Source organism: Gopherus flavomarginatus, chromosome 16 (assembly GCF_025201925.1).
Source record: "Gopherus flavomarginatus isolate rGopFla2 chromosome 16, rGopFla2.mat.asm, whole genome shotgun sequence".
Lineage (NCBI taxonomy): Eukaryota > Metazoa > Chordata > Testudines > Testudinidae > Gopherus > Gopherus flavomarginatus.
The window spans coordinates 4,001,217-4,027,737 of NC_066632.1; the positions used below are offsets into that span (position 1 = coordinate 4,001,217).

Sequence of the window (26,521 nt, forward strand, 5' to 3'; positions counted from 1 at the left end):
CAGCTGGAGAAGGGGGGAGGGGGCCAGATGCCTTGGCCAAGCTGCCGAACTCCAGCTTAACTGAGTGCTGGCAGCTGAGCTTTCAGCTCTGGGAGGGGAGTTGGGACTAGTGGTTAGAGCAGGGGGCTGGGAGTCAGGACTCCTGGGTTCTATTCCCAGCCCTAGGAGTGCAGTGGGGTATGTGGTTAGTGCAGGGGGCTGGGTGGGAGTCAGGACTCCTGGGTTCTATCCCTAGCTGTGCTAACTTGCTCCTAGACCATGTAGAAAGTCACATTCCTCTCCCGTGCCTCAGTTTCCCCACCCATGGATGGCAGAACAGAGAACCCCTGCACGGACGACAACCTAAAGAACATTGCAAGAGCTGGGGCGTGAACAGCAGAGGCCTGGTCAAATCTCAGCCTGCCGGATCTTCCCCCACAGCTCCCCTTTCGATCAGCCCCGCTCCACTTCCTGTTCTACCCTGCACAGCCTGCCCGCTGCGCTCCACCCCAGCAGTGGGGAGCGGGGTGATGGGGGAAGAGGCACTGGTGCTTCCTCCCTCCTGATGGGATGGAAGGCGCCATGTTTGCCCAGGCTGCTGCTGGGGTTTGACCAATCCCACCTGCCCTGTTCACAGGGACACAGGCCAGAGAACTGCCCCCGGTAGTCCTTTCAGACAGCCCCCGTCTCGATTTCAAACCGGCCAGTTGGGCCAGCGGCTCCGTACGCTCCCTGTCAGTTTCCAGCCTGAGGCTGTCTGGCTCCAGGTTCCAGCCGCTGGATTGCGCTGGACCTTCCTCTGGCTCCGACCCTGTGGCCGCGCGCTGCCCTTACCCCTGTGCGCTCGCCAGCTCTCGCAGCCACCGCCCGGGCCGGTCGCTGTTCCGTAGCTAACCCCTCCCTATGGGCTGGCTGAGGGCTCAGATCTGCCACCGCCCGGACCGGTCTCTAACCCCTCCCTATGGGCTGGCTGAGGGCTCAGATCCGACACCCCCCCGGACCGGTCGCCGTTCCGTAGCTAACCCCTCCCTCCGGGCTGGCTGAGGGCTCAGACCCGCCACCCCCCCGGACCGGTCGCCGTTCTGTAGCTAACCCCTCCCTATGGGCTGGCTGAGGGCTCAGACCCGCCACCCCCCGGACCGGTCTCTAACCCCTCCCTATGGGCTGGCTGAGGGCTCAGTCCCGCCACCCCCCGGACCGGTCTCTAACCCCTCCCTATGGGCTGGCTGAGGGCTCAGACCCGCCACCCCCCGGACCGGTCTCTAACCCCTCCCTATGGGCTGGCTGAGGGCTCAGACCCGCCACCCCCCGGACCGGTCTCTAACCCCTCCCTATGGGCTGGCTGAGGGCTCAGATCCGCCACCCCCCGGACCGGTCTCTAACCCCTCCCTATGGGCTGGCTGAGGGCTCAGACCAGCCACCCCCCGGACCGGTCGCCGTTCCGTAGCTAACCCCTCCCTATGGGCTGGCTGAGGGCTCAGATCCGCCACCCCCCGGGCCGGTCTCTAACCCCTCCCTATGGGCTGGCTGAGGGCTCAGACCCGCCACCCCCCGGACCGGTCTCTAACTCCTCCCTATGGGCTGGCTGAGGGCTCAGACCAGCCACCCTCCCGGACCGGTAGCTAACCCCTCCCTCCGGGCTGGCTGAGGGCTCAGACCAGCCACCCCCCGGACCGGTCTCTAACCCCTCCCTATGGGCTGGCTGAGGGCTCAGATCCGCCACCCCCCCGGACCGGTCGCCGTTCCGTAGCTAACCCCTCCCTATGGGCTGGCTGAGGGCTCAGACCAGCCACCCCCCCGGACCGGTCGCCGTTCCGTAGCTAACCCCTCCCTCCGGGCTGGCTGAGGGCTCAGACCAGCCACCCCCCTGGGCCGGTCTCTAACCCCTCCCTCCGGGCTGGCTGAGGGCTCAGACCAGCCAGCCCCCCGGCCGGTCTCTAACCCCTCCCTCCGGGCTGGCTGAGGGCTCAGACCAGCCACCCCCCGGGCCGGTCTCTAACCCCTCCCTCCGGGCTGGCTGAGGGCTCAGACCAGCCACCCCCCTGGACCGGTCTCTAACCCCTCCCTATGGGCTGGCTGAGGGCTCAGACCAGCCACCCCCCGGGCCGGTCTCTAACCCCTCCCTCCGGGCTGGCTGAGGGCTCAGACCAGCCACCCCCCCGGGCCGGTCTCTAACCCCTCCCTCCGGGCTGGCTGAGGGCTCAGACCAGCCACCCCCTGGGCCGGTCTCTAACCCCTCCCTCCGGGCTGGCTGAGGGCTCAGACCAGCCACCCCCCCGGGCCGGTCTCTAACCCCTCCCTCCGGGCTGGCTGAGGGCTCAGACCAGCCACCCCCCCGGGCCGGTCTCTAACCCCTCCCTCCGGGCTGGCTGAGGGCTCAGACCAGCCACCCCCCTGGGCCGGTCTCTAACCCCTCCCTCCGGGCTGGCTGATGGCTCAGACCAGCAGCCCCCGTCAGGTGGCCGGGGGGTGGGGGAGGCCCTCGGATTTGGAAGAGAGGCTCCAATTACAGGCCCAGTCTGGCACCTGCTGCCGTTTTAGGGGGTGGAACTGACCTCAGGTGATTTCGATTGATCGGAACAGGCTGCCTGGCTGGAACTCCAGGGGGTGCCGTCTACCTCAAAGGGGGGGGGGCCGGGTCCGACCAGGAGAAGGGTCTTTAGAGCCCATCCCCCAACGCCCCCGAAATGGGTTACAGCCTGCAGCTCGCTCTCGCGTTTGGAGGGGCTGGGAGCCAAGACCCCGGGGTTTGATTCCCCACTCGGGGAGGGGAGTGGTTACAGCAGGGAGCGGCTGGGAGCCGGACTCCAGGGTTCTATTCCCAGCACTAAGAGGAGAGTGGTGTCCAGTGGTTAGAGCAGTGTGTATCCTGGGACTCAGGACTCCTGGGTTCTTTCCCCAGCTTCAGCAGGGAGAGCTAGTGGTTAGAGCAGGAGCAGAGAGGGAGTCAGGGCTCCGGGGTTTGATTCCCCGCTCTGGGAGTGGTTAGAGCAGGGAGGGGCTGGGAGCCGGACTCTGGGGTTCTATCCCCAGCTCTGGGAGATGGGGGGTAGTGGGTTAGAGACTGGTGAAGGCAGCTCTTAGTGTCTCTCTACGGGGTGCCTGGCTGCTGCGCAGATACCAGAGCCCAGTTCGGGACGGTATCGCGTCGGGAGAGATCTCCCAGCACGGGGTGTGTGTGTGTCACTCAGGTGCTGAAGCACCTTACTGGACCTGGGCCCCAAACAGGAACTGGTGCCCCCTATGGGCGCCCCCACGTACGCTGAAAAATCCCAGGGGCTGGGTGAGAGGCGGGGTTGGACCAGAAAACCCCAGCAAGGCAGCCTGGTGTGTCCACCCTGCAGCGTCTGCCCCCACAGGTCTCTCCGCTAAGGGTGCTGCAGCCCCCCGCTGGGGCCGGGACAGGGGCAGGCCCGGAGTTCGGGGTGGGGCGCAATCAATAGGAGACAGCTTGGGGGTTGGGCACTTTTTGTTTTTATAGTCAGCTTCCATCGCACTGTGATCTCCTGGGAGGTGTCAGGGCTGCAGGGGGGGTGGGAAAGCTGATTTACTGCTCCAAATAAACAGCTCTGAGGGGACACGTGGTCCCCTGGGGGTGGGTGGGTGTCTCTATTAAACAACCCCCCCCACCCCAGAGCAGCAACACTGCAGTCATAACAGCCAGGCTGTGACACGGGAGAGCAGCGGAGATCAAGGAGCCTTGTCAAGAAGGGATTTTCAGAAATCCCCAGTCCTCATTAACAGCTTAACTGGGGAAAGCTAATTGGCTTCTGGTCCTAGCTGCAGTTCATCACCAATCCCAGCCGCAGTACAAGGCTGGGCAGTTTCACTTTCTGGGGCTCTGCAGCCCGATGCCTCTGCTGTTTATCTCACACCTGCGCTACCCACTAGACCACAATCCTCTCCCAGGGTGGGGAACAGAACCCAGGATCCTGCCTGCCCAACTCTATCCACAGCCCACACCAGAGCGGGGAACAGAACCCAGGAGTCCTGCCTGCCCAGATCTACCCACAGCCCATCCCAGAGCAGGGAACAGAACCCAGGAGTCCTGCCTGCCCAGCTCGGCCCACACCCCACCCCCAAGCGGGGAACAGAACCCAGGAGTCCTGCCTGCCCAGCTCGGCCCACACCCCACCCCCAAGCGGGGAACAGAACCCAGGAGTCCTGCCTGCCCAGCTCGGCCCACACCCCACCCCCAAGCGGGGAACAGAACCCAGGAGTCCTGCCTGCCCAGCTCGGCCCACACCCCACCCCCAAGCGGGGAACAGAACCCAGGAGTCCTGCCTGCCCAGATCTACCCACAGCCCATCCCAGAGCAGGGAACAGAACCCAGGAGTCCTGCCTGCCCAGCTCGGCCCACACCCCACCCCCAAGCGGGGAACAGAACCCAGGAGTCCTGCCTGCCCAGCTCGGCCCACATCCCACCCCCAAGCGGGGAACAGAACCCAGGAGTCCTGCCTGCCCAGCTCGGCCCACACCCCACCCCCAAGCGGGGTACAGAACCCAGGAGTCCTGCCTGCCCAGCTCTATCCACAGCCCACACCCCACCCCCAAGCGGGGAACAGAACCTAGGAGTCCTGCCTGCCCAGCTCTATCCACAGCCCACCCCAGAGCGGGGAACAGAACCCAGGAGTCCTGCCTGCCCAGCTCTATCCACAGCCCACACCCCACCCCCAAGCGGGGAACAGAACCCAGGAGTCCTGCCTGCCCAGCTCTATCCACAACCCACCCTCGAGCAGGGAACAGAACCCAGGAGTCCTGCCTGCCCAGCTCTATCCACACCCCAGCCCCAAGCGGGGAACAGAACCCAGGAGTCCTGCCTGCCCAGATCTACCCACAGCCCATCCCAGAGCAGGGAACAGAACCCAGGAGTCCTGCCTGCCCAGCTCGGCCCACACCCCACCCCCAAGCGGGGCACAGAACCCAGGAGTCCTGCCTGCCCAGCTCTATCCACAACCCACCCTCGAGCAGGGAACAGAACCCAGGAGTCCTGCCTGCCCAGCTCTATCCACACCCCAGCCCCAAGCGGGGAACAGAACCCAGGAGTCCTGCCTGCCCAGATCTACCCACAGCCCATCCCAGAGCAGGGAACAGAACCCAGGAGTCCTGCCTGCCCAGCTCGGCCCACACCCCACCCCCAAGCGGGGCACAGAACCCAGGAGTCCTGCCTGCCTAGATCTACCCACACCCCATCCCAGGGTGGGGCACAGAACCCAGGAGTCCTGCCTGTCCAGCTCTACCCACCACCCCACACCCCATCCCAGGGAGGGGCACAGAACCCAGGAGTCCTGCCTGCCCAGCTCTACCCACCACCCCACACCCCATCCCAGGGAGGGGCACAGAACCCAGGAGTCCTGCCTGCCCAGCTCTACCCACCACCCCACACCCCATCCCAGGGAGGGGCACAGAACCCAGGAATCCTGCCTGCCCATCTCATGCTTTAACCATAAAGTCTCCCACCCTCTAGCAAGAGGCTTCGTCACATTTCTAGGCATCTGAGTTTCCCAAGTTAATTTTGTTCAGGGCAGGCTGAGGGGGTGGGAGGGGACAGGACAACGTGGAAGTGGGGCCCCAATGCCGAGCCTGCACTCCTGCCACACCCCTTTAACCGCCCCCCTCCGTTTGCCCCCTTACTGGATGGAATCCTCCATTTCCTTCAGAGACTTTTCGGCTTCTTCAAACTGCTCCCGGGCTCTCTGGGCGGCTGGAAGAGAGGGCAGGGAGGTGAGGCTGGAGGCAGGGAGGTGAGGCCAGGGGCCGGAGAAGGCCAGGCTGCTTTGCCTACAGTGTCCTTGGGGCGCAGCCGCCTGGAGCGTCCCCTGCAGCAAAGCCGAGGGACAGACGCCGCAGCCCGTTCAATCCCCAGCTGCCCCGTCGGGGGCAGAAGCAAGTCTGCGTGGCCTGTTAGGAGCCAGCGCGGGACTTGCCAAGCTGCCTTCAAGCAGGCCCAATAGCCGGCTGCTTCCTGACCTGTCTGCAGAGACGCCTCCTTGGCAGCCCAGATCCAATGCTGAAGAGCCCCTTCCCCAATGTGGGGAGAGGATCCAGCTCGCTGTGGGGCTGGTTCGGGAGATGGTTAGCTGTGGCAGGCAGGTACCCTCCGTGGCAACCGGCAGGACTTGCCAGAGGCCGCAGCAGGTGGTCACGTGCTGTTCCTGCCTTGAAGCCAGCGGGGGCTCTGCTCCCCAGGCCGCCCCACAGCAGCACTACCCCCTTAGCCCACGGAGAGAAAAGTGTGTGGTAAACAACCTACTGCTACTGCGGGACAGGCAGAGAGGGTCATTCTGCCGCCCATCTCTAGGTGCCCCCCAGCCTCCTGCCGTGACTCCACTCAGACCCATTTAACAGAGACCGGGTGGCCCAGGCACAAGCGAGACCAGCACAGTGTCCCCACGTGGAGGCTACCGTGCTTTGAATTCACACGCCAGCTTATTCGGGATTAATGCCCCAGCAGATGAGCCTGCAGGAGTGGCACTGCCCAGCCTGGAGACAGAGCCCTCCCCGGCCCGCTGGCCTCGACACAATGATCTGAACTAGCCGGGGCAAGCAGAGAGCAGCAGCTACTGGCTGTTCTAGGAGGGCCCAAAACTTCACCCCGTTTTCAGATGGGGAAACTGAGGCATGGGGTGGGAAAGTGACTTGCCCAAGGTCACTCAGCAGGCCGGCGGCACTAGGGAACTGAGTCAGGGGTTACTTTGCCTAATTATTGCTAAGTAGGTGATCTGGGAGGGGTTAGTTATCCTTCTCCCCCCCCTCCCCCTATCGGTTCCCCAGCAGTAGTTACACTGGCCCCCACGCCCCCTCTCTGGCTTGACCTCACCCAGCAATGAGGCTGGTCTTTGCTGGGATCCCCCAGCAATACGGAGGGTTTGGGGCTCTTAGATGCCGCCGTGTCCCGTGTCCCCCTATCTCTGGATGGTTTCAGCTCAAGGGTGGCTGGAAGGTGCTTTGATCACACACACGTTCCCGGGCTCGGTGAAGACAAACTAACGGTGCCATCCGGCCTCCCCAGCTCTGCACTCTCAGCTCAAGGCAGCAAATCTGGGCCAGAGCCAGGCACCGGAGCCCCACTCCCGAGGGCGGCGTTGGGTCATTTCGGCTCAGCGGAGCAGCCTCGGGTATTGAGCGGCTTCCTGAAGAGAGGCAGCTGCACTTAGCCGGGCAGACGCTGACGAGGCTGCGTTCCCGGGGAGACGCCCGCTACCCGGCCACAGAATCCAGGCGCCTCTGAGGCCGTTCCTGCGGTTATACTGCGGCAGTAAAGAGCCCAGGCGTCCGTCTGGTACATTTCACTGGACTCGGCATTGAAGTGTTGACAGCTCGGGTTGGAAGCCGTGATGACATCGGCAGCGAGGAGGCTGCGGGGGCTCCTACCAGAACTCCCCCTCTCTTCGGGAGCTGTAACCGGGCCTGACACCCGGGCTGGGGTTGCAGTTAAGGCACCGGACCGGGATTCTGGAGATCTGGGTTTGAATCCTAGCCCAGGGAGCTGCTTAGGCCGCGCACGTAATAGTAACTTGGCAGAAACACGGCTCGTATCTCTTCATGCGTTGAATGGGGCTCAGGAGCGAGCTGGATTCACTGGGGTCCAGCCGCTGTTGCAGACAGGATGCCGGGACAGATGGGCCCCCCGGCTTGAGACAATCCCCACAAGCCTCTTTTATTGCTGCACATAACAAATGCTTGACAGAGGGAGCCAAGAGGCAGCTTGGGGTGAGCCCTGGCACGGCGGGCTGCGTGGTGCCAGCCGCCAAGCCCCCAATGGGCAGAGACGGGGCTGGACGCAGCCCGGCGGAGAAAAGGCAACACGCGGCTGTACTGTAACAGCAGCATGGCAGAGGGCAGGTGGCGCCACCAGGACCGGACAGCCCCGGTTTCGAGCCCCTGCCCCGCCGGGGTCCCCTCAGGGGATCGGCCCGGGGTGGCCTTGCCTGGCTGTGAGCGTCCCGACAGCAAAGCCCAAGCTGAGTGAGGGCACTGCCCGGATGCGTCCTGCAGCAGCCCGCGCTGAGCCGCTCAGGGGTGCTTTCCCAATCAGCTGGGGGAAACTCGTCTGCCCCTCAGGGGCATTGTGCGAAGGGCACAGGAGGACATGGTGCCCGTGAGCAATTCAGCCTGTGTCCGCACTGCAAGGCGGGCGGGCTCCAGCCAGCGTGAAACCGGAACCCAGGCTCCGACGTCACCCCTGCCCCGGGGCTTAAAGCACCAACATACCCAGGGGAGGGGGTTAGCTGTGGGGTGCGGACAGACCCTCTGGGCTTGTCTCTGTGCTCCAGCGAGAGCTGCCCAGCTGCAAATCCCCCTGTGGGCTGCAGAGCGACCTGCCCATGCCAGAGGAGCCAGCGCCTTGTGGCAGGACTAGGTCCAACAGGCCCAGCTGGCTTGAGCCCAAAGCACCCCAGCTAGAGGGGCTGTTATCCCCATGGGCAGATGGGGGAAACTGAGGCTCAGAGAGGTTGAGGACTGGCCTTCACTTCTCTGAGCCTCAGTTTCCCCCATCTACCCACGGGGATAACAGCACCGCACTGCCCTGCCTCCCAGCGGGTGGGAAGTTAAGCCGTGAGGGCGGGCGCTAACACTCTGGAGGACAGAGCTAAGGTTCAGAGGGAGAACTGGGCTCCACACCACAAAATGACAAAGCTGAGGTGCTGCCCTGGGGGAAGAAAAACCAGCTGCACAATTACAGGCTGGGGGAGAACCGGCTTGGCAGCAGCCCTGCCGAGAAGCCTCTGGGACTTGTGGAGCATCCCAGCCAAGCCATGAGTCAGCAACACGCTGCTGTTGCAGGGAAAAGCAAATGCAATTTTAGGTTGCACTGACAGAGGCCCAGTGTGCAAGTCACGGGAGGCGAGTCCCGCTCTGCTCAGCGCTGGCTGGGCCTCAGCCCGAGCACGGTGCCCAGGTTTGGATGGAGAGAAGCTGAGAAGGACCCAGAGGCGAGCGACCCAGATGCTCAAATGGAGAGGACGCCAGCCACGCGAGCGAAGGCTGAAGGAACCGGGGCCGTGGCGTTTGGAAAAGAGGAGATTGAGGGGGACCTGACAGTGGTCTTCAAATACTTGAAATGCTGCCATGAAATAGCTGGTGAAAAGCTGCTCTTTCTTGCCACAGAGCACAGGACAAGGGGCAACAGGTTCAAACTACAGCAGAGCAGATTTCGGTTCAGTCACCAGGAAACCCTCCTGCCTGTAAGAACAGTAGGACCAGGGACAACCTTCACTGGAGGGTTTTGGGAGAGGGCTGGACGGATTCTCATGGCCCCGCCAGCGCTGTCTCAAAGCCAGGCGCCTCCCCCCACGTTGCTCTATGCAAAGAGTTCATTACAAGGAGACAATGAGTCAGCTTCCCCCGCCCCTCCTCTCCCTCACTGCCGGAACAGATGGGGAAACAGGGGCTGGCAGGGGCGCTGCCATGAAACAGGGGCTTCCAACACCCGAGAGACGGCAGAGGGTCACCACCAGTGCAGGCTGCGGCAGGAGCAATCAGGCGGGGGGGAGGGAAGCGAGCCTTTGGTTTGACACGGCGGCTGGTTTGCTAATGTATCCTCCGTCCTGTGACGGGTGGGTGGTCCCGGACAGGGCACGCGCCCCGGGGCGAGCTCGCTGGAAGTGCTGAGCTCCGGCCATTCCCTGAGTCGGCCCCATCTTGGGATTCTGTGCACAGAGGCAGGAGGATCCTGAGATCCCAAGATGTGAGATCAGCTTGGCTGGCTCCTGGGTTCCAGGCCGGAGAAATCCACTGTTCCCCCAGCGTCGGGCCTGACGAAAGGTGCCTCTGGGTCGTGTGCGCAGAGCGTGAGCCATGGCCGGGGCACGGCGGGATGGAATCCAAGGTGGTCTGGCTGGACAGATACCATCCAGGGAATGGCACTTGCTCTGCCCGGGGGGAAATAAAAGTGCACCGGCTGCAAAGCTAAGAGGTGAAGCGAATTCTGGCTAGAGAAAGGATGGACCAGTGGTTAGAGCACTAGCCTGTCCGACTTGAGGTCCAGGTGACAAAGTGGGAATGTTAATGTTTTCCCAGAATACTGTGAGGGTGCCTCAATTTCCTCTATGCATTTCTTAAGTATCTAGGTGGTGGGATAAGGGGGGGTGATTGTTGCAGATCCCTAAAGGGCCATTGTGATAGCATCTGCACACAGAATGGCCGACACCCTGTCTCCTGGTAACTGATGGCCTGGGCTTCTCCTCTGCAAAGGTGCCAGCTGAAAGTGTTGGAGAACAAAGAGATCAGGTGACCTCCTGGCCCGGGGAAAGAGACAAAAGGCCAGAGGGGGGGCTGGGGCATTTCTGGTTGGAGCTGGCTGGGGAAATGGAGGGGGGTCAGATGGGGCCCTGGCCTCCCTGGCCCCAAGATGGACCTGACTCAGGATCCTCTTTCCTGTACCTACAAGCTCTGGGTTGGACTGTGTTCCTGTCGGCTAATAAATCTTCTGGCTGACAGTCACGTCTGCCTGCGGAGTTGGGGTGCGGGGCCCTCTGGCTTCCCCAGGAGCCCGCCTGTGCGGACTCGCTGCGGGAAGTGCACGGTGGGGCAGAGGATGCTGAATACTCTGAGCTCAGGCCCAGGAAGGTGGAAGCTTCTTGCCTGGAGACAGTCTGCTCCCAGAGAGGAGGCTCCCCCAGAGTCCTGACTGGTTTCGTATGGAGTAGTGCCAGAGCATCGACCAGTGACTCTGTGAGAACAAGTCCCTCCGTCTCTGTGCCTCAGTTTCCCCATCTAGGACATGGGGATAACACCACTGTCCTGCCTGAGGAGAACTACGCTAAAGATTGCGAGGTGCCCAGGTGACAGGGGCCAGAGAAACAGGGTATTGCTGGCAACTGCCATTTCCTGCTCCTTGCGATTCGAGCTGCTGATACTTCGGCATCCTCGAACCCCTCCCCAGCACTCGGCAGCATTGCCGTGCGCCCCCAATCAGCTGCAGTGCCACCCCTCAGAGGTGGCTGCCCAGTTCCCACGTTCCTTGGGACTGAGCACGAGTCATGACCCATCCTCACAGCTTTAGCCTTCTGCCTCTGGCCCAGACCCTTGAAGGTACTGAGGTGCCCAATTCCCCTTGGAACCAAAGGGAGTTAGGCGCCTACGTCGCTTTGAAGCTCCGGGCCTGTCTTGGCAGGGCGACGGGCTCTGGAAGGGAACCAGCGGCAAAGCCCTTGAGCCCGGAGTCGAGAGGAACTGGTGAGTTCTTGGCTACGCTCTGACTCACTGACAGGCAGACACAAATCGGCTCGGCTCCTCCCGCCCACGCCCGAGCAGCCCGGCCCGCGCTCGATCAATCTTAGAGCGAACGGCTTTTGTTTACAGCTCAGGGGGCACGTTCTGCAGCAAGCCCAGAAGTCTCTTGGTGACGGTATTTACAGAGAATAACAGGAGCTGCTCAGGTTTGCACCAAACGCGAGGCTGTGGCAAGGAACCCACCGCTGGGGGCTTCTGCACCCCTGGGCTGGGAGCCCAGATGCCAGTGAGGGACGCTGGTAAACGCGCGTTGACTTCGGTCAGTCACGGAGCGACCCCTGAGCCAGGAGAAGCTGCCAACGCCGACGTTCACTAGGGGCTCACACGACTGCTGGCATTCGGACCAGGCTTTGGGACGCGGGGTGGCAGAGTCACGCGGAAACGAGGGGCGACCCCAGTTTGAATTCTGCGCCCGGCTAAGGGATTGGGGGTCCCCCCTGCTTCCCGCTACATACATGGAGCTCCCCCTGCTGGGGCTGCGATGTCTGTACAGGGACATGCCAATATTTTTATGGCCGACCTGGAACAACGCTTCCTCAGCTCTCGTACACTCACGCCCCTTCTCTACCCACGCTACACTGATGACATCTTCATCATCTGGACCCATGGGAAGGAGACTCTGGAAAAATTCCACCACGATTTCAACAGCTTCCACCCCACCATCTACCTCAGCCTGGACCAATCTACACGGGAGGTCCACTTCCTAGACACCACGGTGCAAATAAGTGATGGTCACATTACCACCACCCTATACCGAAAACCTACCGACCGCTATGCCTACCTTCATGCCTCCAGCTTCCATCCCGGACACATCACACGATCCATTGTCTACAGCCAAGCACTGAGGTACAACCACATGTGCTCTAACCCCTCAGACACAGACCAACACCTACAACATCTCCACCAAGCATTCTCAAAACTACAATACCCGCAGGAGGAAATAAGGAAACAGATCAACAGAGCCAGATGTGTACCCAGAAGCCTCCTACTGCAAGACAAACCCAAGAAGGAAACCAATAGAACTCCACTGGCCATCACTTACAGTCCTCAGCTAAAACCCCTCCAACGCATCATCAGGGATCTACAACCCATCCTGGACAATGATCCCACACTTTCACAGGCCTTGGGTGGCAGGCCAGTCCTCGCCCACAGACAACCTGCCAACCTGAAACATATTCTCACCAGTAACTGCACACTGCATCATAGGAACTCTAGCTCAGGAACCAATCCATGCAACAAACCTCAATGCCAACTCTGCCCACATATCTACACCAGCGACACCATCACAGGACCTAACCAGATCAGCCACACCATCACCGGTTCATTCACCTGCACGTCCACCAATGTAATATAAGCCATCATATGCCAGCAATGCCCCTCTGCTATGTACATCGGCCAAACTGGACAGTCTCTTCGGAAAAGGATAAATGGACACAAATCAGACATTAGGAATGGCGAAGTACAAAAACCTGTAGGAGAACACTTCAACCTCCCTGGCCACACTATAGCAGACCTTAAGGTGACCATCCTGCAGCAAAAAAAACTTCAGGACCAGACTTCAAAGAGAAACTGCAGAGCTTCAGTTCACCTGCAAATTTGACCCCATCAGCTCAGGATTAAACAAAGACTGTGAATGGCTTGTCAACTACAAAACCAGTTTCTCCTCCCTTGGTTTTCACACCTCAACTGCTAGAACAGGGCCTCATCGTCCCTGATTGAACTACCTCATTATCTGTAGCTTGCTTGCATATATATACCTGCCCTTGGAAATTTCCACTACATGCATCTGACTAAGTGGGTATTCATCCACGAAAGCTCATGCTCCAAAACGTCTGTTAGTCTATAAGGTGCCACAGGATTCTTTGCTGTTTTTACAGATCCAGACTAACACGGCTACCCCTCTGATACTTGTACAGGGACACTGGCAACCAGAAGTGGAGTTATTCAGCACCTTATTGGCACATTCAGGAACCCGTTGGGAGAGAATTCCCCACCCCGCCGTGGGCAGGTTCTGGCCCCGATTTAAAGCCTTACCGTCGATGAGGGCCTGTGTTGCTTCATCATACGGGGGCATCTTCTCCGCCTCGTCCTCCTCCGCTGTCTTGTCGGACGGCTGCTTGGGTGGGGGGACCTGAAGGGGCAAAGGGAAGGTGGATTGGACCCCTGGCTCACTGCGGGGGGGGGCAGGGCGAGGGAGAGGCTGCAGGGAGTCCCTGAATGGAAGGATGCACGGAGCCCACGCTGGGATCATGCAACTCTCTAGTTCTATGCAATGAGCCGGCAGAACTCACTGCCACATGAGGGCACGGAGCTCAGCAGGAGGGCAAGAGGGGCTGGGCGTTTAGACGGAGAATGAGATTACCCAGAGGGAGAATGACCAAGGGTTCGGGAGGGTTAGAACCACCCCTCCCCCTCCCCTTTGGGACAGGGGCTGAGCTCGGAGGAGCCTGTCCCTGGGGGCTGGTTATTCCACCTCCTTCCGCGGAGGCACCTGGCCCTGGCTTACTGGAGACGGGATGCTGGTCTAGATGGGTGTGTCCCGGTCCAGTGATCCCACTGCTCCTGTGGGGTCACTTGCATGTCCCCTGGGGGACAGGGTAGACACTGGGGGGGAGTTGCAGGGATTCAGAAGCCTGAATCCTATCAGCTTCCTCATGGCCCTAATTCCCACAGGGGCTCGGGAGACTCCAGCAGGCTCGCAGGAAGGAGAGTTAAGCAGCTGGGATTAAACTGAGTGCCAGGGGCAAGCAGGAGGCATCACTCGTGGGGAGATGGCTGCAAGGACTGGGGTCTCCGGAGAGATCCGGGGCTCCGATCTCTGCCCCAGCTGGCCCGGATCTGCGAGGGCCAGGTCACAGCCCCTCCCCTGCGCTACCTTCGGCTCCTCTTCGTTGCTCTCATCATCGTCGCCCTCCTCCTCCTCTTCCTCATCGTAGTCGTCCTCGGGGGCCGGCTGCTCCAAGGGCAGGTCCGGCTGGGGCTCCGGGGCCTCGGGCAGGGGAGTGGCATCAGGCTGGGCCTGGAAGCACACAGCAGGCACAGGCCAGCGTCACCGCAGCACCTGGCTGCTCCCTGACGCTGCCAAGCAGGGTCCCAGGGGAGAGAGAGGGCCGGCCAGCGGATGAGGCAATGTGCAGGGGGGCTGGACTCCTGGACTCTTTCCTGGCCTCAGCCTGGGGACTGAGCAGGGGGCAGTGATCAGCCTACAGGGCCACAACCCTGCTGTGGGGGTGTCACTTCCCCACACTGTGCATCAGTTTCCCCACCTGCACAATGGGGACAACGATCCTCAGCTACTTTGTGAAGCACTTTGAGCTCCACTGACGAAAAGCACGAGAGAAGAGCTGGGGAAACCGAGGCACCGATGGGGGAAGTGACTCGCCACCGGCGGCACACCCACCGATCATCCCAACATGCTGCACACTGCCAGGGGGCTTCACACCCAGTCAGTGGTGACGCTGGCGACACCACATGCCCGTAAGCTGCGTGTTAGTGCAGTAAGGGCTAGGGAAACTGAGGCACCCAGCCCACCCAGCTGGTCTGCGGCAGAGCCAGGAGCGGAACACAGGTTTCAGTCCATGCTCTATCCACTGCACAATGCTGCCAGGGGCTCGCTACGTTATTCCAGACTGAGATGGATGCAGAGGCCCCCTTGGAGGAGGGCCGGCCCGAGCACTGACCTCGGGCTTGTAGTTTTCCTTGATTGCAGCCCACACGGCGTCCTGGAAGCTGGAGGCATCGGCCTGCAAGGCATTGCCCAGAAGAGTCTGCAAGAGAAGCACTGAGGCTTGACTACAGCAGAGCACAGCAAGGCCTGTGGGACTCTCTGCCACCGGATGCAGATGAGGCCAAGAGGACAGCAGCTGAGAGGAGCCGGGGCTACCAGAGAGGCAGGCTGGGCCAGCGGTTAAAGCACTCAGCTGGGACTCCGGGTTCAGCCACTGTCTCCCTGGCTGACTTCTAAATCGCTCTGTGCCTCGGTTTCCCCATCTCTAAAGCAGGGACAACCATCCTTCCTTTTCAGTCTCTCCCTAGGGGTCTGTGCTGTCCCTCGCTCATTGGGGTCTCTCAGATCTGTGCTGCAGTTGACTCAACGGAGGGCCCTCCAGAGCTCGGGGGGGGGGGTGCAGGGCAGCCTGCGCAGTGCCTGGCACACCAGCAGCCCCCAGATCTCAGCTGTAGCCTCCAACCGCTACCGCAATGTGCCCCATAGATTGCGCCTTGGCCCGACACGGCAGCTGCCTTCCAAAATTCCCCTGGGGAAGAGTTGATTTCTAGGGGCGAGATCCCATCCGGAGGGCCTGGACAGCAAGCGCCTCCCACGGCGGGTACGGGCTGCACCCAGATGCCGGCGATCTGGAGCCGAGCCTGCAAGACCAACGGCAAGCTTGCAGAGCCGGGGGCACGGGGCACGGCCGCGTGGGGCCAGCCGGACAAGGCTCCTGCCGAAATTCGGGCTGCCCCCAGGGGAATGGGATTCTGCTCAGGCTACCAGCGTTTTTCTGGCTACCAAGGCAGCTAATCCAAGCCAGTTAATGCTTCCTGGCGTTCTGGGCCAAGGCTGGATTCCAACTGGCAACCCAGAGCACCAGGCAGGAGAGGAAGCTACTTAGTCCCCAGAGAAAACAGGGCTGAAGGAGGGACCCCCTCCCCCCAAAAACACCCTCAGGATCGGAGCAGCAAGGACGCCTGCCTGAGCCGTTACTGCCACCTGCTGGAGAACAGGGGGAACAGACGCTGGTGGCTCTGGTCCCTTGGGGGCAGTGGAATTGGGTTTTGGTGAGTTGGGGGCCAGCAGGGACCGAGCTGAATTGCTGCAGGTTTCATTGCGGCCACAGAAGCAAACACAGCAGCCCAAGCGCGGGAGGGTTTCCGCGAGCTGGCGGAGTTCTGCCTTTGTAACGGGATTAGTGGGATTTCACTGCAAATGGGGCGGGGGGGAGGGGGGCTTTGTGGGACAGGATCTCACCCCACGCAAACGGAGCACTGTTACATGATGGTAGTGGGAGCTGTTAAGCCGCGGTTGCTTCCCACCCCAGAGGTGGCTGCATTTCAGTGTGAGATGAAGCGATCCCGTGGTAGAGTTTAGGAATCATCTGAGCATGGGATTCTATCTGGAGGGGAGCGGGGTCTAGTTGGTTAGAGCAGGGGGGCTGGGAGTCAGGACTCCTGGGGTTCTTTTCCCAGCCCTGTGAGTGTGCTATGTTGTGCCACCGACTCAGCAAAGTTGGTCAAGGCCCTTCCCTGCCTCAGTTTCCCTGTTGGTGACTGGAGGATGACCCCACCTGGAGGGTTAACGTTAGACGTGCTAAGAACTCTTTGGGACATCACTGTGCCTCTGTCCTGGGAACGCCGCCCCCCCCCCCCCCCCAATCCGGAAACGCCATCCTCCCCACTCCCCAGGAACGCCATCCCCTCCATACCTGGGCTTCTGTTTCAGAGAGGGTCCCGTCTCCATCCACATCCAGCTCCACGTGGGTCTGGAGCTCGGCCACTGACACCCTGTGGCCAGGAGAAGCGGGAGGATGCGTGAGCTGGTGACCTCATAGACTCACAGACTTTAGGGTCAGAAGGGACCAATATGATCATCTAGTCTGACCTCCTGCACAAAGCAGGCCACAGAATCTCACCCATCCACTTCTATAACAAACCCCTAACCTATGTCCGAGTTATTGAAGTCTTCGAATTGTGGTTTGAAGACCTCAAGCTGCAGAGAATCCACCAGCAAGTGACCCGCTGCAGAGGAAGGCGAAAAACCTCCAGGGCCTCTGCCAATCTGCCCCAGAGGAAAATTCCTTCCCAACCCCAAATATGGCAATCAGCTAAACCCTGAGCATGTGGGCACGACTCACCAGCCAGACACCCAGGAAAGAATTCTCTGCAGTAACTCAGATCCCATCCCATCCAACATCCCATCACAGACCACTGGGCATACTTATCTGCTGATAGTCAAAGATCATTTGCCAAAATTAGGCTATCCCATCATACCATCCCTTCCATAAACTTATCAAGCTTAGTCTTAAAGCCAGATATGTCTTTTGCCCCCACTACTCCCCTTGGAAGGCTGTTCTAGAACTTCACTCCTCTAATGGTTAGAAACCTTCGTCTAATTTCAAGTCTAAACTTCCTAGTGTCCAGTTTATACCCATTTGTTCTTGTGTCTATATTGTTACTAAGCTTAAATAATTCCTCTCCCTCCCTAATATTAATCCTTCTGATATATTTATAAAGAGCGAGCATATCCCCCCTCAGCCTTCTTTTGGTCAGGCTAAACAAGCCAAGCTCTTTGAGTCTCCTTTCATAAGACAGGTTTTGCATTCCTCAGATCATCCTAGTTGCCCGTCTCTGAATCTGTTCCAGTTTGAATTCATCCTTCTTAAACATGGGAGACCAGAACTGCACACAGTATTCCAGATGAGGACCTCTATGCGGAGGGCGGATGTGGAGACAACGTGAGTCTGAGGGCCTCTGGCTGGCAAGGGACCAAGCAGCTGGAGAGGCACCTGCCCCACATGACCATCTGCCAATCTCCTTTGGGACTTGCTGGCACCTCACCGACCCACATGGATGGGTCACCTCTGACCTGTGCCCCTTGCCCAGCTGCTCAGTGCGCCTGGCTCCCCCCACCCCTCTCCAGTGCTGGCCTGGTCCGTCAGCAACGAGCCCCAGGCCGCCTGGCTGAAGCGAGCTCCCTGGGCATTGCCCGAGCAATGCCAGGGCAGTGGGGGGGCTTGCCCTGGGGCAGGTTATCCCAGCACCACCGGGGGTCTTGTGCTGGCCCGGAGGGAGACTGGCAGAGGGGAGGGGCCGGGGGAGATGGCAGCAGGGATCGAAGGCAGAGTTCACGAGCATCTACAGGGGGGTCTGGTCTCAGCCTCACCCACTTCTGTGAGGGGCAAAGGCACCAGCCAGGCCAGGCCCTGCTCCGGGAGCACACACAGGCAGGGGGCACTGCTCACCCCCCCCCCCCAGCTCCAGACTCACAGGCCATCCCCGTCATCGTCCAGCTCCTGGAAGGCTTCGCTGGCTCGGGCCTGCTCCCGCGCCGCCTTCTCGGCCGCCTTCTGTTCTGTGTGGGACCAGTCACAGAGCTGCGGTTAGGGCACGGCACCCCCGCACCTCAGTGTCCCCCTGGGGGGCACCCTCAGGCTGGGCACCGCACTGACGTCAGGGAGCTGCGGCCCCGAGGGAGCCAGTGACTTGCCCGAGTCCCGGTCGGAGCCGAGATTGGAACCCGGCTCCCCCCAGTCCCAGGCCAGGGCTCAGCCATGTGGCCCCAGCTGGGAAGGGCCCGGAGCCGGGTTTGCTAACAGGCGGCAGAAGTCCCTGCGAGAGGGACAAAGGGATGGAGCCTGCAAAGCCCCCCAAATGGCTCCCGAACCCCCCATCTCTCCACTGGTCCCCGCTCCTCTCCTGGAGCTAGGCCCCGAACCAGAGGGCCTGGCGCCCCGTTCCCTGACCCAACCAGTCTGCTGCACTCCCTGGGAGAGGGGAGCCTGACTGCTGCCCTGGTGCTCTGCCCACTGGGCCCTGCTGCCTTTCACGGCACTGCTCCCAGCCCCACAGAGACTGCTGGGCACCCTCCCCCTCCCCCAGTGTCCCACGGAGCGGGCACTGCCCTTCCGCTCCCCCAGAGCCCCACGGAGCAGGCACTGCCCTCCCACTCCCCCAGAGCCCCACGGAGCAGGCACTGCCCTCCCGCTCCCCCAGTGTCCCACGGAGCAGGCACTGCCCTCCCGCTCCCCCAGAGCCCCACAGAGCAGGCACTGCCCTCCCGCTCCCCCAGAGCCCCACGGAGCAGGCACTGCCCTCCCGCTCCCCCAGAGCCCCACGGAGCAGGCACGGTCCTCTCGCCCCTCCAGAGCCCTCCCACTCCCCCAGAGCCCCACGGAGCAGGCACTGCCCTCCCGCTCCCCCAGAGCCCCACAGAGCAGGCACTGCTCTCCTGCTCCCCCAGAGCCCCACGGAGCAGGCACTGCCCTCTCGCTCCCCCAGAGCCCCACAGAGCAGGCACTGCCCTCCTGCTCCCCCAGAGTCCCACGGAGCAGGCACCGCCCTCCCCTTCCCCCAGAGCCCCACAGAGCAGGCACAGCCCTCCCGCTCCCCCAGAGCCCTCCCCCTCCCCCAGGGCCCCACAGAGCAGGCACCACCCTCCCCCTCCCCCAGAGCCCCATGGAGCAGGCACTGCCCTCACCCTCCCACTGCTTCTGGTGAATCTCCTTGGCTTCCTTTTCTGGCTTCTCTGCTGCATCCTTCACCGATCTCAGAGTCTCCACTTGCTCCTCCAGAGACTTCTTCCCCTCCTGTAGCTCAGCCAGTGTCCTCTGCACGGGGCGAGTGGGAGTGTTGGGGAGTGGGCTGGGCCCAGGCCTGCTCAGCGTGGGGGGCGTTAGGAAGCGGGACGGGCCCGGGCCCGCTGAGCAGTCACCAAGCAGTGGCCCCTGCCCAGCTAGGGGGCTCAGGCCCTCAGGCCACAGCTCCCCACTCCTGCCCCGGATTTACCCTCATCACCCGCTGCAGGGATCATCTCTGTTCCACATGCAGGGGACTGAGGCACGGGGAGGAGATGCAGCGACTGGCCCAAGGTCGCCCAGCAGCAGAGCTGGGAACTGAACCCAGGAGTCCTGATCCCCAATCCATTCCCCTCCTGGATTGAAGCCTACATCACCCCCCTACCCCGCGGCTGGGAGCAGAACCGACCTCTCCCCTGGGCCACACTCCCTCATCATGGCTACAGCTACGCTGCAGAGCCAGGCGGGCCCGGCTCAGCCTAGGAACCGTGTCCGTGGTGGGTTCACAGCTCACACTGCCATGGGGCTGCGGCATCAACGGACCCAAGCAAGCGACGCTGACGCGCTCCCGATGCTGCTCTGAGCTCCCTCCTCGGCAGCCTGGCCCCAGGGGCGGCTCCATGCCCACAACCCGGCTGGTCTCACCAGCGCAGGGACCCGGCCCCCAGCTCCCCGATCTCCTCACCTGCTTGTCTTCCCTGCCCTTGCTCGCTTCTTCAATCAGCACCTGCTTGAGCTGGAAGCCTTCCCTGGCCACTTCTGCCATCTGCGCGAGCACCTCCCGCTCCTTCCGGCCCATCTCTCTGCATGGGGTGGGGGAGAGGCGAGAGGCCCTTGCATGAGCCAGCGGCGCCAGGGACCGAGCCTGGGACCGCTGGATCTAAGGGCATGAGCTCTCCTGCCTGAGGGAGAGACCCCAGGGCTGGGACTCACACCTGTACAGGTGCGGCCCCTAGAGAGGGGCACCATGTGGTCACGGGCTGTGTTAGCAGGTGCTGCGGAGATGGGACGCACCAGGCGGCAGCTGGCTACTGGGCTGGCACAGGGACGGGCCAGCTGAGCAGGGCCAAGCCTTCCCCGGTCAATTCTACTGTCAGCGATAGGCGCCCAAGTTTAAGCTTCCCCCAGGAGCCGACAAGGTAATAAGCCAAGTCCCTGCTCGGAGCAGGGCCGGCTCCCCCACCCCGCACCCCGAACCAGCCTAGCCCTGGGTTGGAGTCACCCACCCCAGGGCCCCATCGACCCGTGGCTGCTTTGCTGAGATGGGGGTGCCAGGTCGGGTGGTGATTTCCATGAGAAGACATCCACGTGCTGGGTGCTGGACTGAACCCCCTGGGACAAGGCGCTAAACACAGGGGTGCAACTCAATGGGAGACAGAGCCCTCAAGGGGCCCTGAGCCAGCCAGCCACTTCCCCGCCCTCGGGCCAGATCAGAGCCAGCGCCCCCTAGAAGGGAGAGGCCCCGTGGCCCACTCCATGCCGCTGAGCCAGCCATTTCCCTGCCCTAGGGCCAGATCAGAGCCAGCAACCCCTATATGGGAAAGGCCCCGTGGCCCACTCCATGCCGCTGAGCCAGCCACTTCCCTGCCCTCGGGCCAGATCAGAGCCAGCAACCCCTATATGGGAAAGGCCCCGTGGCCCACTCCATGCCCCTGAGCCAGCCACTTCCCTGCCCTCGGGCCAGATCAGAGCCAGCAACCCCTACAGGGGAAAGGCCCCGTGGCCCACTCCATGCCGCTGAGCCAGCCACTTCCCCGCCCTCGGGCCAGATCAGAGCCAGCACCCCCTATATGGGAAAAGCCCCGTGGCCCACTCCATGCCGCTGAGCCAGCCACTTCCCTGCCCTACGGCCAGATCAGAGCCAGCGCCCCCTATATGGGAAAGGCCCCGTGGCCCACTCCATGCCCCTGAGCCAGCCACTTCCCTGCCCTCGGGCCAGATCAGAGCCAGCAACCCCTACAGGGGAAAGGCCCCGTGGCCCACTCCATGCCGCTGAGCCAGCCACTTCCCCGCCCTCGGGCCAGATCAGAGCCAGCACCCCCTAGAAGGGAGAGGCCCCGTGGCCCACTCCATGTCCCTGAGCCAGCCACTTCCCTGCCCTCGGGCCAGATCAGAGCCAGCGCCTCCTAGAGGGGAAAGGCCCCGTGGCCCACTCCATGCCCCTGAGCCAGCCACTTCCCTGCCCTAGGGCCAGATCAGAGCCAGCACCCCCTACAGGGGAAAGGCCCCGTGGCCCACTCCATGCCCCTGAGCCAGCCACTTCCCTGCCCTAGGGCCAGATCAGAGCCAGCACCCCCTACAGGGGAAAGGCCCCGTGGCCCACTCCATGCCCCTGAGCCAGCCACTTCCCTGCCCTAGGGCCAGATCAGAGCCAGCAACCCCTACAGGGGAAAGGCCCCGTGGACCACTCCATGCCCCTGAGCCAGCCGCTTCCCTGCCCTAGGTCCAGATCAGAGCCAGCGCCCCCTATATGGGAAAGGCCCCGTGGCCCACTCCATGCCGCTGAGCCAGCCATTTCCCTGCCCTCAGGCCAGATCAGAGCCAGCGCCCCCTAGAAGGGAGAGGCCCCGTGGCCCACTCCATGCCGCTGAGCCAGCCATTTCCCCGCCCTCGGGCCAGATCAGAGCCAGCAACCCCTACAGGGGAAAGGCCCCGTGGCCCACTCCATGCCGCTGAGCCAGCCACTTCCCTGCCCTAGGTCCAGATCAGAGCCAGCAACCCCTATATGGGAAAGGCCCCGTGGCCCACTCCATGCCCCTGAGCCAGCCATTTCCCCGCCCTCGGGCCAGATCAGAGCCAGCAACCCCTACAGGGGAAAGGCCCCGTGGCCCACTCCATGCCGCTGAGCCAGCCACTTCCCTGCCCTAGGGCCAGATCAGAGCCAGCGCCCCCTACAGGGGAAAGGCCCCGTGGCCCACTCCATGCCGCTGAGCCAGCCACTTCCCCACCCTCGGGCCAGATCAGAGCCAGCGCCCCCTATATGGGAAAGGCCCTGTGGCCCACTCCATGCCGCTGAGCCAGCCACTTCCCCACCCTCGGGCCAGATCAGAGCCAGCGCCCCCTATATGGGAAAGGCCCTGTGGCCCACTCCATGCCGCTGAGCCAGCCGCTTCCCTGCCCTCGGGCCAGATCAGAGCCAGCAACCCCTACAGGGGAAAGGCCCCGTGGCCCACTCCATGCCGCTGAGCCAGCCACTTCCCTGCCCTCAGGCCAGATCAGAGCCAGCACCCCCTATATGGGAAAGGCCCCGTGGCCCACTCCATGCCGCTGAGCCAGCCATTTCCCTGCCCTCGGGCCAGATCAGAGCCAGCGCCCCCTAGAAGGGAGAGGCCCCGTGGCCCACTCCATGCCGCTGAGCCAGCCACTTCCCTGCCCTACGGCCAGATCAGAGCCAGCGCCTCCTAGAGGGGAAAGGCCCCGTGGCCCACTCCATGCCCCTGAGCCAGCCACTTCCCTGCCCTACGGCCAGATCAGAGCCAGCAACCCCTACAGGGGAAAGGCCCCGTGGCCCACTCCATGCCCCTGAGCCAGCCACTTCCCTGCCCTACGGCCAGATCAGAGCCAGCGCCTCCTAGAGGGGAAAGGCCCCGTGGCCCACTCCATGCCCCTGAGCCAGCCACTTCCCTGCCCTACGGCCAGATCAGAGCCAGCAACCCCTACAGGGGAAAGTCCCTGTGTCCCATTCTTCACCTCCTGAGCCAGCCAGTCCCCTGCCTTGGGGCCAGCCTGGAGCTGGTGCCACCTAGAGGGGAAAGGCCCCACGGCCCCCGAGCCATCCAGTCCCCCCAGACGACTCTGATCCCAGCCCGCGGGCTGCTCTTACTTGCAGGTGTTCTCACACACGAAGCCGCTGTTGTACTCGTCCGTGGCGTCGCAGCAATCTGAAAGCGAGACAAGAGCGGCTGTCATGGCCCCGCCCTGCGCCCCCAGGCGCCCCCAGGCAGAGCGCCCCCCCTGGCCCACGAGCAGGGGTGGCCCAGCTTACCGCAGACGCCGTCGTTGACGCGGGAGGAGGGGATGTACTGTGGCCGGTAGCCGGCGTTGGTGCAGTGAAACCGGCCGTTGGGGCAAGCCGAGGTCCCTGAAAGACACACAACAGCCCTGCTGGTTGGCAAAGCACAGACCCACAGCGGGCAGCTGCCCAGTCTCCTCGCCCTCAGGGCCAGGCTTCACAGCACACGTAACCCGAGTCCCGTCTACATAGCTACATAGCCCACAGCTAACGCTCCAGCGAGCATAGCCTGCCAGCCCAACCAGTCTGCAGCGTGGCTGCAGGGGGCTGACAGGCCTCCAACGCCTCCCCCCCCAGGGCAGATTCTCCCCCAGTTCCCTGGGACAGCACCCACCGCACGGCTCAGCCACAAGGCGTGCTTAGCGCGACCTCCGAGCGCAAGGGTAGCGAGGACAGAGCAACGCGAGGCTTATTTCAGCGCATCGAACACCAGAAGGGATCACCTGGCCTGTCCTCCTGGCCAGCGCAGGCTGGGGACCATGCCTCAGGACCGGACGTGATTTCAGTCCCCCTCCCTCTAGAGGCTAAGCTGTGCCACGGGCAGAGACCAGGAGAGGCCAAGGTGTCCCCGGGGCCCCCGCGATGGCAGGGAATCGACTAGATGAGACATGCCGAGCCACACTTGAGGGGAGTGAGCGACACCCCCTCAGTCCCCTCTTCGCCCCTCTACTTCGTGCCTCCCATCATGCCCCCCGTAGCTGCCTTGTGTCCTCTCCCCCCCAGTCCCCGCATATGCCCTCTGCTCTTTCGGGCACAGCCCCACGCCAACGCAGCAGCGAATGCCAGGGCGGGGCACGCTGCTGCCTTACCGGCAGGGGGGGCTCTCCGGCCCGTCACCCACCTGGCTCGTCCGAGCCATCCTGACAGTCGCAGTAATCGTCATTGACCCACTCGAAGGCGATGGTTGAGGACCCGTCCAGGCAGGTGAATGGCTTCGATTCCGCATAGAAGTGATGGTCTGAGAGGGAGAGAACCGGAGACATGACAGGGAAGGGGGAATCTGTGGAGATGCACCCACAACCCCTCCCTCTTGGGGCCTGCGCTTCCTCCAGACCCCACCCAAGTACTAGGACAAGCTGTCACCCATCAGCCCCACCACCACGGCGCCCGCAGTCAAGAGAGGAGGGGCGGCTCATTAAGAACGCCCCGATTTTAATGACCAGGTTGCAGAGCTTTTACTCTGCCACCCTCGCTTGCCAAACAGAAGGCAACTTGACTGCTGCCATCCCCCAGGCCTCACAGGTGGAGCTGCGGGCTAGTAGTTAGAGCAGGGGGGCTGGGAGTCAGGACCCCACGTTCTCTTCTGAGATCTGGGAAGGGAGTGGTTAGAGCAGGGGGCTGGGAGTCAGGACCCCTGGGTTCTATTCCCAGCTCAGGGAGGGGCTTGGGGTCTAGTGATTAAAGCAGGGGTGGTAATTCAGGACTCCTGGGCTCTAGTCCTGGCTCAAACCCCGATTTCCCAGAATATCTTGGGGATAAGCACTCGCCTGCTCTGTGCCTCAGTTTCCCCAGCTAGTTAAATACCATCTACCTTGGCGGGGGATTATAGGGCCCGGCACATCCATGAACTCAGAGCCGCTGGCCAATGCTGGAGGTGCCTGGGTGGGTGCAGCAGCTCTGCCCCCATAAAGGGGCACTCTGCAGCTAGATGACAAAGGGGCATTTCTTTAACTAGCCACGCCCCCAAGCCCTTTTTAAAGGGCCAGGGACCCAACTCAGTATGGGACTGTGTGCCAGCTCCTGGTAACTTACTGGTCAAAGAGACCCCCCGGGGTCGCTTCACCTCCACGGCAGAGGCCAGGGCGCTCAGTGCGGGCAGCAGCAGCGGCAGCAGCATGATCACAGGCAGAGGCAGCAGATCCTGGCGGGGAGGGGAGAGAAGAGAGCCAGGGCAGGCAGCTGGTTCCTCTGCACCATTCCTCGGCGGGGGGGGCTCAGATCCCATAAAGCCCCCGTAGGAACACGTCCCTGGACAGCCCAGCGCCTGCAGCGCCCTCCCCAGCTCCTGCCCCACTGAGGGGCACAGTCCGCAGCCCCACTCCGGCTGAGGCCCCTAGAGACCCAGCTCCTCTCTCTCGCCCACGGAGGCCCCTATAGAACTGAGCTCACCCCCCCCATCAGGGCCCCTATAGATCCCAGCCCCCACTGCGGCCCCATAGAGGCAGCCCAACCCCGTCCACCCCCCAGAGACCCCTATAGACCCAGCCCCTCCCCCACTGCGGCCCCTATAGAGACCCCGCTGATGCCCCCATGGATCCAGCTCCCCCTGCCCCATGGAGGCCCCTATAGAATGGAACACCCCCCCCCCGCCAGGGCCCCTATAGACCCAGCCCCGCCCCTCCCCCAGTGAGCCCCTATCGCCCCAGCCCCGCCCCCGCCGGCCAGCCCCCGGTACCCGAGGAGGGGGCGGAATCCCCGCGGAGAAGGGTCCAGGGTCCACGCCAGAGAAACCGGAAGTCAGCGGCGGCTCACATCCGCTTGGGCGCCCGCACAGGGATGGAGGCGGGAGAGACAAAGGAAACGGCGCCCTCGGGCCGCCATGTTGAGAGTGGCAGGGCTCGCCCCGGCCCACTGGCGGGCGGCCATCTTGGATGTGGCGGAAGTACCTGCCCTTTCTCTCCTTCTTACCATGATGGGTGTTGCCTGAGCGGCCACCTTGAATGTGGCGGAAGTGGTCCAGCCAATAATAGCAAAGGGGACCGGAGCGGGGGAAGAGGATGTCTCCAGTCTCCCCCTCCTCCATGGGAGGGCGGCGGATGGGGCAGCCCGCTTACCGAGCGCCCACACAGAGGCCGGGTCAGAGCCTGGTGACCTTCTTCCCGTCATGCCCCGCCCGACCCGCGCCGTGGCGGCCAATGGGAGGCTTTGTATCGGGGTGGTTGCCATGGCGAGCTGGGCGGAGGGTGTTGAATGGGGAGCAGGGCCTTGGAGGGCAGAGAGGCGGCTGCAGGGGAGCAGGGCAGGACCCGGCGGGGCTTGGGGGCGGGGGAAGCTCGGGGCA

The 26,521-nt window shown here is 62.6% G+C and overlaps 1 protein-coding gene across 2 annotated transcripts in view; it reads right to left on the reverse strand.

Moving 5' to 3' along the window:
• Nucleotides 1–26,079, reverse strand: part of PRKCSH (protein kinase C substrate 80K-H) — a 38,961-nt gene extending 12,882 nt beyond the window's left edge. The window contains exons 1-13 of one of the 2 annotated variants that reach the window (XR_007769649.1): nucleotides 25,916–26,006; nucleotides 25,273–25,381; nucleotides 24,362–24,478; nucleotides 23,494–23,589; nucleotides 23,332–23,389; nucleotides 20,194–20,311; nucleotides 19,412–19,541; nucleotides 18,202–18,286; nucleotides 16,641–16,719; nucleotides 14,898–14,984; nucleotides 14,093–14,236; nucleotides 13,252–13,348; nucleotides 5,614–5,683 (exon numbers count right to left, since the gene is read on the reverse strand). Coding sequence is in view for 1 of the 2 variants with exons in the window: in XM_050925032.1 (XP_050780989.1) it covers nucleotides 5,614–5,683; nucleotides 13,252–13,348; nucleotides 14,093–14,236; nucleotides 14,898–14,984; nucleotides 16,641–16,719; nucleotides 18,202–18,286; nucleotides 19,412–19,541; nucleotides 20,194–20,311; nucleotides 23,332–23,389; nucleotides 23,494–23,589; nucleotides 24,362–24,478; nucleotides 25,273–25,357 (1,166 nt within the window). In the remaining variant the exon portion in view is untranslated. Of the gene's footprint in view, nucleotides 1–5,613; nucleotides 5,684–13,251; nucleotides 13,349–14,092; nucleotides 14,237–14,897; nucleotides 14,985–16,640; nucleotides 16,720–18,201; nucleotides 18,287–19,411; nucleotides 19,542–20,193; nucleotides 20,312–23,331; nucleotides 23,390–23,493; nucleotides 23,590–24,361; nucleotides 24,479–25,272; nucleotides 25,382–25,915 lie in introns of both variants that reach the window. The other variant, XM_050925032.1, reaches the window with a different exon arrangement.
• Nucleotides 26,080–26,521: the final 442 nt, after the last annotated feature.